General features: G+C 48.9%; 1 protein-coding gene across 1 annotated transcript in view; it reads left to right on the forward strand.

The window, feature by feature from the left end:
* Nucleotides 1-10,976, forward strand: part of PAX6 (paired box 6) — a gene marked incomplete at both ends in the record, with an annotated part of 11,874 nt that extends 898 nt beyond the window's left edge. Inside the window, 9 exon segments of the mRNA XM_082057801.1 lie at nucleotides 722-763; nucleotides 857-1,072; nucleotides 1,573-1,738; nucleotides 6,180-6,338; nucleotides 7,173-7,255; nucleotides 7,539-7,689; nucleotides 7,812-7,927; nucleotides 9,929-10,079; nucleotides 10,891-10,976. Of these exon segments, the coding sequence (XP_081913927.1) occupies nucleotides 722-763; nucleotides 857-1,072; nucleotides 1,573-1,738; nucleotides 6,180-6,338; nucleotides 7,173-7,255; nucleotides 7,539-7,689; nucleotides 7,812-7,927; nucleotides 9,929-10,079; nucleotides 10,891-10,976 (1,170 nt within the window).
* Nucleotides 10,977-11,510: the final 534 nt, after the last annotated feature.

The following is an 11,510-nucleotide window of genomic DNA, read 5'->3' on the forward strand; positions in this document are numbered from 1 at the left end:
CCACCCGCCTTCCAGCCTAATAAAATGATCCATCTGCTTATCTTGATTGTTGTTGCAAATAGACCTCTCTAAGCGTAAATATATCTACCTTTATTTTTTTTTTTTATTAATTTTTTGTTCCCCTTTATTTCCGTCCGGTGATAACCTGCACTCTCGTTACAGTTAGTTCGCTGTAATAAACTGAATTATACGACTCGGCATAATTTCAGTTTCCTCTCCTTCCCCCCTTCCCCCATATTTACTTATGATTTTGTGAGTTCTGTATGCATTTGGCGTGGCTTACTGCTTTTTTAATCTTACCTTTTTATTCGTCCAAAAAGCGGGGAAAAAAAAAGAGAAAAAAATACCCCCCCTCAAAGCCACGCTGTTTTAGCCCGGAATCTGTCTTTATGGACACATTAACGCGATCTGGCGCAGCTCAGGGGTACATTGTAAATATAGGTTTTGATAACCCCTCACTCACCCTGTTCCCCTCAAGTACTCTGTCTAAGAGCAGTGAGGATGATGGAGACTAGTCTGGCTTAGCTATTGTTCGCATTTAAGGCGTATTTTAACATTAATACTAAAAGAATTACGTTTTGAGCAGACTTTTTTTTCTTACAAATGTTTTTAAAGTATCACTTTTGTAGAGGGTAGGGCCACGAATGTATTTTTTTTTTAAAGAAAAAAAGACTCTCTAAGTAAGTTCTCATACCATTTAAGGTATATTTTTGTGTTATAGACCCATGCAGATGCAAAAGTCCAAGTGCTGGACAATCAAAACGTAAGCTTGTCATTGTTTAATGCATACTTAAACAATTTTATTTTTGTCTTGAAATTATTAATAATGTGATTTTCTGTCCACTTCCCTATCCAGGTGTCGAATGGATGTGTGAGTAAAATTTTGGGCAGGTATTACGAAACTGGCTCCATCAGACCCAGGGCAATCGGAGGTAGTAAACCGAGAGTAGCGACTCCAGAAGTTGTAAGCAAAATAGCGCAGTATAAACGAGAGTGCCCCTCCATCTTTGCGTGGGAGATTCGAGACAGATTACTATCAGAGGGGGTCTGTACCAACGATAATATACCCAGTGTAAGTTCATGAAAAAAACCTTCCTGTGTACTGTGTACAATGCTGGGTAGCCTTAGCGAGCCTCTGCTTCCTTTGTTTTGATATCAGATGAGAGGATAGCAGGTTCACATCATTTGCATGTGGCAGGGTCAGACGTGTTTTTTCATACAGAATCTGACAAATGCCTTTAAGGAGGGAAAAAAAAAAAAAAATGCGGGTCACCCCTGTGCCTGGCGCCTCAGGACTGCGAGCATCAGTCGAAGCTATCACTGTGGTTTTGCAGGGTTGGGTTTGGGGCTTGTTTTTTTTCTTTCCCCTTGGTTTGTTTGTTTGTTTGCACCACCACCAGCAGTGAGCGAGTCGGGGCAGCCGCAGCTCGCAGCCGGCGCTCGGGGAGCCCCTGACTTGCGCCCAGGTCGAGGAGCCGCTCGCAGCGCGGAAGGGGCGCGGGGGTTGCGCGGGTGGCTGGCGGGGAGCGCGCTACCGCACTACCATTGCCTTTCCTGTCCTTTGCCTTCCAGGTGTCGTCGATAAACAGAGTCCTACGCAACCTGGCTAGCGAAAAGCAACAGATGGGTGCCGACGGGATGTACGACAAGCTAAGGATGCTGAACGGGCAGACGGGGACCTGGGGCACCCGGCCCGGCTGGTATCCCGGCACCTCGGTACCCGGGCAGCCCGCCCAAGGTAAGCGACAACCTGGCCGCCGCTCCCCGGCCCGGCTCGACCCCGCTTGGCGGAGGTGGCACCGACACGGGTCCCGCTCGCCCCCTCCCCGATCGCCGCCGCCATGCTGAGAGCGGTGGGCAGTTTTTCTCCGGCCAGGGGTTGCGGGTGTCCCACCCGCCGCCTCCCCGGGCAGCTGCGAGCAGGTGGGCGGCGGGGGCCGGGCGGGCGTCCAGCCCCGGCCCCGGTCCTGCGGCGGGCAGGGGAACCGGGAGGAGCAGCTGTCAAAGCCGCGGCCGCCGAGCTGCGGTGCCGGCAGCAGCCGGGCGGGTTCCCGGGCTCATCCTTAACCTCGCCCATCAGCCCCGGTAATTAAGGATCCTGCTCCCCACCCGGGCCGCCTTCCCGTGCCGGGGTCTCAAAAGCTGGGGGGGATCGGTAACTATCTCCGTAGGGCTGATTATAATTCCTCCTCAATGGACCCGAAACAACTTTGTAAATATAGGAAACTGTTTATCCTGAAGATTAATAGGTATTTGTTGTAGGAATGACAAGGGGATAATATGAAGGATAATGGGATGTTACGTTACATACTTAAGATGGTTAATGGCTTCTTTTTGAATACGGGCTCTGTTGAAGCTCGGCTCTCTCCCTGGCTGTGGTCATTCCTTTAGAAGAGGTGTCTATATACAACAACCTGCTTTTTGTTTTCACCCCGCAAGGAAAAAAAATCGGTAACAGTGTGCGGAATATCTGGTACAAAGGATGTTTCTGTCACACGCAAGAATTTGTTATGGGAACAATTCTGTCGCTATGTAATTGCTCATTAGAGATCGTTTTGTTTCTCATTAAGGCGACATGAATAAGCGTCTAGTTGAAGGAGACAGCTGTAGAAATGTTCCACAGGAGACCTCTGGACACGATATGGCACCGCTTGCCAATTAGACATGTCAGTTTTAAGAGAAGAAAACAATCTATGAAGGACACTAGAAATATAGAGTGGAGTCCTCGCTTTTCCCCACCCCCACTTTGGTGTCTTCTTTTTTTTTTTTTTAATTTTGTTTTGCCCTATGTCCCCCTCGGAGCCGGGACGGGCCCTCCCGGCAGCTGCGCCCCGGCTCGTCTCTACCTGCGGCGCCCGGGGGCAGGGCAGGGGCTGCCCCTGCCCCGCTACCCGCATCCCTGCCCCGGTTCAGGGCTGGCCGGCCGGTGTCGGGGCTCCCTGTCCTTCCTTCGCACCGCACCCGAGAACCAAACCGCGGAGCGGTGCGCGGCGAGGGGCGCGCTCTGTCCGCCCCTGTGGCTCCTGGCGGTTCGGGCACCCTCCGTTCCCGCCGTTTTCCTTTTTTTTTTTTTTTTTATTTTTTTAAATTTTTTTTAGGAAAGACGGTAAATGAAAACATTTAGGAGCTCCCCCTGCCTCCCCTCCTCTCCGCAGAGCAGTGCTCCCGGGCCCTGCTCCGCGCGGTGTGCGCGGATGCGGTGCGGGCGCACCTGGGACCGTTGCGACGGAGGCGCCCGTGTCGCGGCGGGTGGGGGGAAGGTGTTGTCGGTGGAGATGCTGGGGGCTTGCGGTGACCCCTTCCCGTGGCGTGGGGATGAGCGCAGCTTCCGCGGGGGAGCGCGGACCCTGGGCAGCAGCGTGCCGGAGCGGGAGGACCCGGGAGCCCTCTCCCAAATTGCCACCGAAATAAAGCGGTGCGGAGCGGGGCAGGGCTGGCTGGGGCCGGGGGTGCCTGTGTGCGTGGGCAGAAGAGGCGAGGGAGAGGCAGGCAGGCACTTAAAACATTCGCATGGCAAAATTAAAATTAATAAAATGGATTTCCTCTGGAATATTCATGCTCCCTCTAATGTTTTTCCCTTGCAGGGGTATGTTACTGGATTTTAAGAGTCCATTACTCAAAAAGCATAAGGCGAGGTTAGGTCTCAGAGGGGTACAAATATGGTCTCAATCTGATAAACGCCATGCAGCAGTGAATAAAATAATGGATACATGAGGGCTGACAGAACAAAAAGAGACATCTCTATCCGGGAGAAATTCTCTAGTGATTTAGTGGTTTTAGGGATCACCGAGACACTGTTTCTTATATTTTTTTCCCCTCCCTCTCTTATAAGACTAAAGCCTTCTATAGGATTTAGACACTTTCTCTTTCAACAGATGCTACAATGTTTTGATCCCAGCTCTATAGCTGAGAGGTGCCGCGATTGGTTTGCTATCTTTTTTTGCTTGTTTTCCGCCTCACTGATTAAGACACTAAGAAACTAAGGAATGATTTTATTTCCCAGCGTCTTTTTTTTTTTTTTTTTTTTTTTTCCAGGAAACAAATCCTATACCCAGCGTCAGATGGTCTGGCTATAGGATAATAGGGACGGACATTCACTCTCTTTCTTACGGATTAGGTCTGGAAGGTGGAACAGCTCTATTGAGATCGCTCCTTTTAGGGGCTTTTTTTTTTAAAAAAAAAAAAGGGGGGGGGGGTGTCTAAAAAGAAGATATCTTAATTGTTCCGCGAGGGGGTTTTAGATAATCATAAGCGAGTTTAGCACTAGGTGAAACTTTTAGCTGGCTCAGAGGTTTTTGGGGAGATGGGGAGGGCGCCGAGACGAGGTTGCAAAAAAGTGTGGCTTCTGAAGTTTAAAAATAAGTGAGGCGGGGGGCAGGAGGGGTGCCCGGTTTGGGCTGGCCCTGGGAAGGGCGGGCGCGGCCCCGCGGGAGCCCTCGCTCCCAGCGGCTTGAGGGGGCAGCCGGCCGTCCCCGCCGCCTCTGCGCGGCTCCCCCCTCCCCTTCCCTCCCTTTCCCTTCGCTTCCCCCCCCGGTCCGTGCCGGTCCGGTCCGAGCGGACAGTGATGGATGAGGGCGGTGGCGGAGGTTACGCGGCGGCCCCCACCGCGGGCGGGCGCGGCCCCCGGCGCTGCCACCAGCGCTGGGCAGGGCGGCTGTCCCGCCGCGGCGGCGTTCCCGGGGCTCGGCGGCTTTGTGTGCCCCTGAAAGGCAGAACTCCCCCCCCCACGGCTATTCACCCGCCGCCGGCCGCCTCAATGGGGCTGCGGCCGCCCATATGGTGACCACGGCCGCTGAATCCCTGTGTTTAAATGGGGGAGAAAGTTCGGGTTTTAAAACATTTCAAAGTGGTTGAAAGGGTCCCACCAGATCCTGTCACAATTCCCCCCGAGCTTTGAAGGCCGGGGCCATTGTTCGCCGATTATAAATGATATTACTTTAAAGTTGATTTCCCACAATATTTAAAGGATGTAGCGGGAGTGTCGCTATTTATTTTTGGCGTAACTTTTCAAGGGAATTAGCATAAGTAGCCCATGTGTCCCTCATCCCATCTCCCCCTTTATATGCGACATCAAAACGCCTCGAAAAATATGCTTTGAAACGAGAGGGAGAGCTAATTTAGGGACAACGACTTCTCCGCCTCGGCAGAAACGTCCGTTTCTTTCGGGCACGGCGGCCTGGGGGTCCCTGCAGAGCCCCGCAAACCGGCCGGACCCAGGACGCATCCTTGCGACCGCCTGAAAGGGGAGCACAATGAAACTTTCCCCTGTTTAATGACAGAAATTACATTAAAAGTGGTCGAAATGCCCTAATTAAAAACGTACCGCTTAAATGATATGCCAGACGTTCAGCTGCAGAAGAGCGTATTTAGCTAGTTAGTGAACTCGCTACTATTTCTTTTAAAATTACATGTTAAAATTTTAAAAGAAATCTTACTTTTCTCTGGTGCAACACATTACAAAGAATGGACAGTCCTTTTATCTAAATATAAAATTCCATTTTCAGCAATTATAGCCTGTTCTTGGTGATGATATAATTACAGCTGTGCTCAGTAATAGGTGTCAAGGCAATGCACACTCATACAATAGTTGAATAAAACTGCAGAACAATGCAGGCACTTCTAAATTCACAACCTTTAAAATGAAATTGACTGTGCAGAATTCAAATAAAAACTGGATAAATATTTTTTTAAAAAGATTACAAGCTTGGTTTGGTTTCTTAATAGCATTTTCTGCAAACCTATCAACATCTAATTGATTAGAGAGGAATTACTGATTATAGATAATCTGAAATACTGAACATCACTATTTTAAATGTAGCAATAGGTAAATAGATGCAGCAAACAGAGGAGACTGCCATGGCACTTCAGCAGTGATGCACGGAAAGAATCACTTTCAGGGGAAAGTATTTTTATGCGGGTTTTATTCCAGAGGAAAAACAGAATGAAATTAAGACCAGGCGATCGTATTTCCTTATCTCCAATGTTTATGATAATGCTGGAAACTGAAATGTTTCCATGCTACCCGTGTCATTAGCGCAATGTTGCTTTGATACCCGAGACGTTTATAAGGGAGGGTGTCAGGAAACATGGCTGAACTTGTTTCCAATCGTGTTATTTCTCTGATAGGGATCTTAAAACAGGGGTACCTGCGTTTCACTTTCCGACTCTCGGTTCCGCAGATGGCTGTCCGCAACAGGAAGGAGGAGGGGAAAACACTAACTCCATCAGCTCTAATGGAGAAGATTCAGACGAGGCCCAAATGAGACTCCAGCTGAAAAGAAAGTTGCAGAGAAATAGGACATCCTTTACCCAAGAGCAAATCGAAGCCCTTGAGAAAGGTGAGTGACATTTTCCTATGGCTGAAGCGGGAGAGAAAAGCAAAGTGTGCCCTGGCTGTATTACGAGCTGAATGGAAACATGGCATTCACATGCCTTATATATGCATAGATATTTTAAGTCCATGGCTCCCTCCATACCCTTTTATTTATTGAGCTCCAAATATTCATCGATGGCTGTGGTATGCACTGAAAAGCTGTTAAAAGGTTTTCAAAGGGACTGTACTCAGGGCAGAGATCATACCGAAACATCAGCGTTACACCCTGGGCTCCTCTCACAGGGGATAAATCTCCTCCTGCCGACTGTGCCATGTCCCCGGCTGGGCCACATTGCCGTACTCCGGGAAGTCCAGGGCAGGCAGCTGGGGCTGGCAGCATCCTCCGTGCCTGTCCCCACGCTCGCTCCCTGTCCCCAGCGCTGCCGCTGCCCGGGGCTGGGAGCAGGTGCCCTTTTCCCTGACTGGCCTGGGTGCACCTCGCCTCTGACCCGCTGCGGATCTTTGTTCTTATTTTCCGCTGTTATTTAGTGACATGCCATTTCACTTGTTGGTGACAGGGTCAGAGCTGCCTTGGGGACCCCCTCAGCGGAGGCAGAAGCCCTCACTGCTTCTTGAAAGATGCAGCATTGCTCCCAAGCCTGCCGATCCCCTGAGCGATATTCCCCAGCAGGCAAGGCATCCTCCTGCCTCACACACACACATGGAGAAAGCTCAGCTTTGTCTTTACAGTGATGTTTCTTAAGAGCATTTAAAGCAGAGGCAGTCCAGGAATGACCCTGCCTTTACACTCAGCCACATTAACTCTTTGCAACTAATGTAACCGTATTTTCTTCTGCAGAATTTGAGAGGACCCACTATCCCGATGTGTTTGCAAGAGAGAGACTAGCTGCTAAAATAGACCTGCCTGAAGCAAGGATACAGGTACCGGGTTACTGTGCAATTATGACTATTATTATTTTTACTATTATAATTGTTGTTAATCAATCCTGTTTTTTCAAAGCACAGGGCTGCCCTTATTTATGATCAGGTACTTGTCCATCTCCTCCTTCAGGAAAATAACAGCAGCCACAGTTTGCTTTCACACGTTGCTTTGCTATGCTGCAAGCCAGCTCTCTATCAGCACAGCCCTGAGCCACGTGGGGGAGGCCCCACATCTCCAGTCCTTGTAAGGTCACTCACGTCTCTCAAAACACTGTATTTCCAGGTGTGGTTTTCTAACAGAAGGGCCAAGTGGAGAAGGGAAGAGAAGCTGAGGAACCAGCGAAGACAAGCCAGCAACACTCCCAGCCACATTCCCATCAGTAGTAGTTTCAGCACAAGCGTTTACCAGCCGATCCCGCAACCAACCACCCCTGGTAATGCCACCAACCCGCTCACGTTCATCCATCCTCTGGGGAAAATGAAACTCTCAGACTGTATCGCCGATTGTAATTATGGTTGAACTAATGTGTTCATCTATCTGTCTATTCTATTATAGTTTCCTCTTTCACATCAGGTTCCATGTTGGGCAGAACGGACACGGCGCTCACAAACACGTACAGCGCGCTGCCGCCCATGCCTAGCTTCACCATGGCCAACAACCTGCCTATGCAAGTAAGTACGGTGACACCACCACGGCACGACGCTCCCTCAGGACTCGGTGGCCCCTGGGGTGTGTGGGAGCGCGGGGGCCCTTCATCCCAGGATGGGGAGTTACAGACCCAAACCACGCTGCAGGGAAACTGGCACCAAAAGCTTCCCTGGCCTCTGAAAAGATGCCCTGTTTTGGGAAAATCACAAGAGAAAGGACACTCTAAGTCCTGGTGCCCTGACAAGCCCTTTTCCCAAATTTTGAAAGAAAAACATCCTCAAAATTGCAAGGCAACAAATCTGGGATGAGAAAGCCCTTTCCAGAAAAAAACACAGTTAACCTATGGAACTCACTGGTGCGGTATTGTGGAAGTTGCTGCCCGAGTAAGCTGCTGGAGGGATCTGGCCTTTTTGGTGTAGGTAACGTGGCAGCGGCACATTAGGAACACCTGAGAGAGGGAAGGATGTGATTAGCATCAGTGGTTATGCCAGCTAAGCCAGAATTGCAAGAGCTGTCAATCCTCATGCCTGAAAGCATTAGCTGATCACCAGCTGGGTTAGGAAGAAATCTATTCCTTTGGGGTCTGTTTCTATAGACCTTTCAGATGCAAAATTCCTCCTTTTTTAATGGTGGGGTTGGCCTAGGAAGGTGCTGGCCAATTACGGGAGTTTTCCAGCTTTGTCTGAGGCACACAGCATTGACCACTGCTGGAGACAGGCGAGCAGATTAGAGAGCCTGACTCCTTCGCTGCGGCAATTACTATGTTACTAATTGCTGAACCAAAATTAACCAAATAAAGTTAGAGTCTCACAAGTCTGCAGAAAGAAATGACGTTGGCTAGGTCGCTATTCCGTGACGTTGGTAGCCGGCGGCACCGTTTCCAGCAGCGGGCTGAGAGCAGATGACAAAAGATCAAAAGGCTGATACGGGAGGGGACCCCTGGGAAAGCAGGAGGCCCCTGATTCACCGCTGGGCACCTGGGCTGGGACCTGGCACGTGTGAACGTCTCTGGAAAGTCCTGCCTATGTGGCTGCATGATGTCAGGGTGGGAGATTTGGCAGCCAAACCATCGGCATCTCCCTGTGGACATGGGGTTTGCTGCTCATTCTCCCAGAGCATAGAGTGTGCGTTTCCCCCCATGTTTGTGTGCTTAGCGAGCGAGGCTGCATTTTCAGAGACAGCATGTGTCAGGGACATGCAGATGGAGGAAATATGTGCAGACATGTCGAGTCTTGTGTGCTCGGAGCGGGAATTACTCATCCTGTTCCCTCACTGCTTCTCTGCATGAGGGCTGCATCGGCACCCTGGTTGGTCCTTCCCCAGCACTGTGCCATCCCTCACCCCCTGCCCCCAGCTGCTCTTGCCCCTGGCAGATGGAGTTTTAGGGGCTGGAGTTCAGGTAAATGGAGATGTCTGGTCTCCTGGGATGCTGCTGGCATGGGCTTGGGGTGACCGAGGCTGATGGAGGATCGATGCACATGTGCGTCAGAGCCTCGGTCACCCCAAACTCACATTGTCTGTGTGTATGTGCAACACACAGATGCAGGTCCAGCCTTGTGTAACCACCCTGTGTGTCTCAGCAGACTAATTTTTAGTTACACGCCTAACAGTTTTTAGTTAAACCGCCAAGTGTGAGATAAGATGCCAGCCCTGCTCTGTGTCTCTGTGGCTGCAAATGGCAGGAAATATCTTTCTTCTACAGAAGTACAAACAAGGGCTTTGGTTCCTAGGTTTAGGTATGTAACACTTTTGTTAGCATCTAGATTTTGGGATCTGCTCAACAAGGCATCTGAAAAGGCACCAGTGACCATTCATGTCATTTCTGTAGAGCAAAAAGCTCCAGCAAGAGGCTTCTTGATTGAACTCCTAACTAGGCGTTTACATTTAGGTCCCCAAATTCGAAACTGAAGCTCACCTTTGCTTGTGCACGCTGCCCCTGAGGGCTGGTACATCCATCCAGAAGAGCGTAACGTGGTGTTTACCTCAACCAATCCTTAACACTGTTTTGTCCTTTGCTCCCACAGCCCCCGGTACCCAGCCAGACCTCCTCCTACTCTTGCATGCTGCCCACCAGTCCATCGGTGAATGGCCGGAGCTATGACACTTACACCCCTCCTCACATGCAGACACACATGAACAGCCAGCCGATGGGCACCTCTGGCACCACTTCCACAGGTGAGTGCCCCCACAGCCCCCCTGCCTTTCTGCTCCAGAAATTCGTTTTTTTCACAGATATTCACTGGGAAAAGTCTCTCCCCATTGCTGGGAGAGGTTGGGGTTAGTAGCTGTCGAACCGGGCAGAAAACAGAAATGTATAACCTTGTGGGCTGGGGCAGAAAGTCTGATTTTTAAGCTGCTGCTGAAGGGATAGATGAAAGATGGCTCATTAACAGAGGTGTTGTTCAAAGGGCGGTGCAGTGGGGAGCTCTCCAGTGAGACCCCCACCCCTCAAAATCTTCCCTGTGTAATTGATTTCTAAGGCAGTCTTTATTTCACTGTTAAATTTCAGTGGAGATACGCCTGTGAAGTTAAGTGTATGTGAAAGCGTTTGCAGGACTGGGCATGTTTTCACCGTGTCTGTGTCAAAGGTTATTTTTTGCTAAAGATTTGAAGTTATCAAAAAGGCAGGTAACCGGTAAAAATATTAACCTATGCATAGGAAGGCAAACTAGGGTAAAAAAGGGTAAGTGTCAGCATAAACAGGAGCAAGCCAGACACATATTAAAAGAACAGAAATGTTCAGTGTATTTTGGGTTGAATTCCCAACAAATGAGCCAAGGCTCTGGCATTTATCTCAAAGCACGACTGTTTATTTATAATAACACATCAGTGAGACGTGCACAGGCTTTTAAAATATGTCTCCCTTCCCCCCGCACCTGATTCTGCAGGCTGGTAGATGGCGAGATTTAATACTTACTGGAATACAAGCAAAAATTGTGCTATGTATAGAAAAACTAAAATATCCATTTTCCCCCTCAATTTTCAGGTCTCATTTCCCCTGGAGTGTCAGTTCCAGTTCAAGTTCCTGGCAGTGAACCTGATATGTCTCAATACTGGCCAAGATTACAGTAAAACATGTGTTAATTCCGTAAATGACTATATGGACAACAGTTGGATGTTCAGCAGTATTTTATAAAGGAAGAATGGCTCTCAGAGTACTTCTGTACTGCAACTGTGCCCTATGCTGTAACACATGGAAAAGACTTTCACACGGACCTTTGTACACTGAAGGCATTATATCAGTTGGAACAAATCTTCATTTTGGTATCCAAACTTTTATTCATTTTGATGTATTATTTGTAAATGGGCATTTGTATGTTATAATGAAAAAAAAAGAAAAAAAGAACAATGTAGACTGGATGGATGTTTGATCTGTGTTGGTCATGAAGTTGTTAAAAAAAAAAGAAAAGGAAAAAAAAAAAGAAGCCATGATCAACAAGCTTTGCCACGAATTTAAGAGTTTTATCAAGATATATCGAATACTTCTACCAATCTGTTCATAGATTATGGATTGATGTTCCAAGTTTGTATCATTCCATTGCATATAATTAAACCTGGAACAATACGCACTAGATTTATGTAAGAAAAATATCTGTTGGTATTTCC

Source organism: Streptopelia decaocto (assembly GCF_964273445.1).
Source record: "Streptopelia decaocto genome assembly, chromosome: 7".
Classification (NCBI taxonomy): Eukaryota; Metazoa; Chordata; class Aves; order Columbiformes; family Columbidae; genus Streptopelia; species Streptopelia decaocto.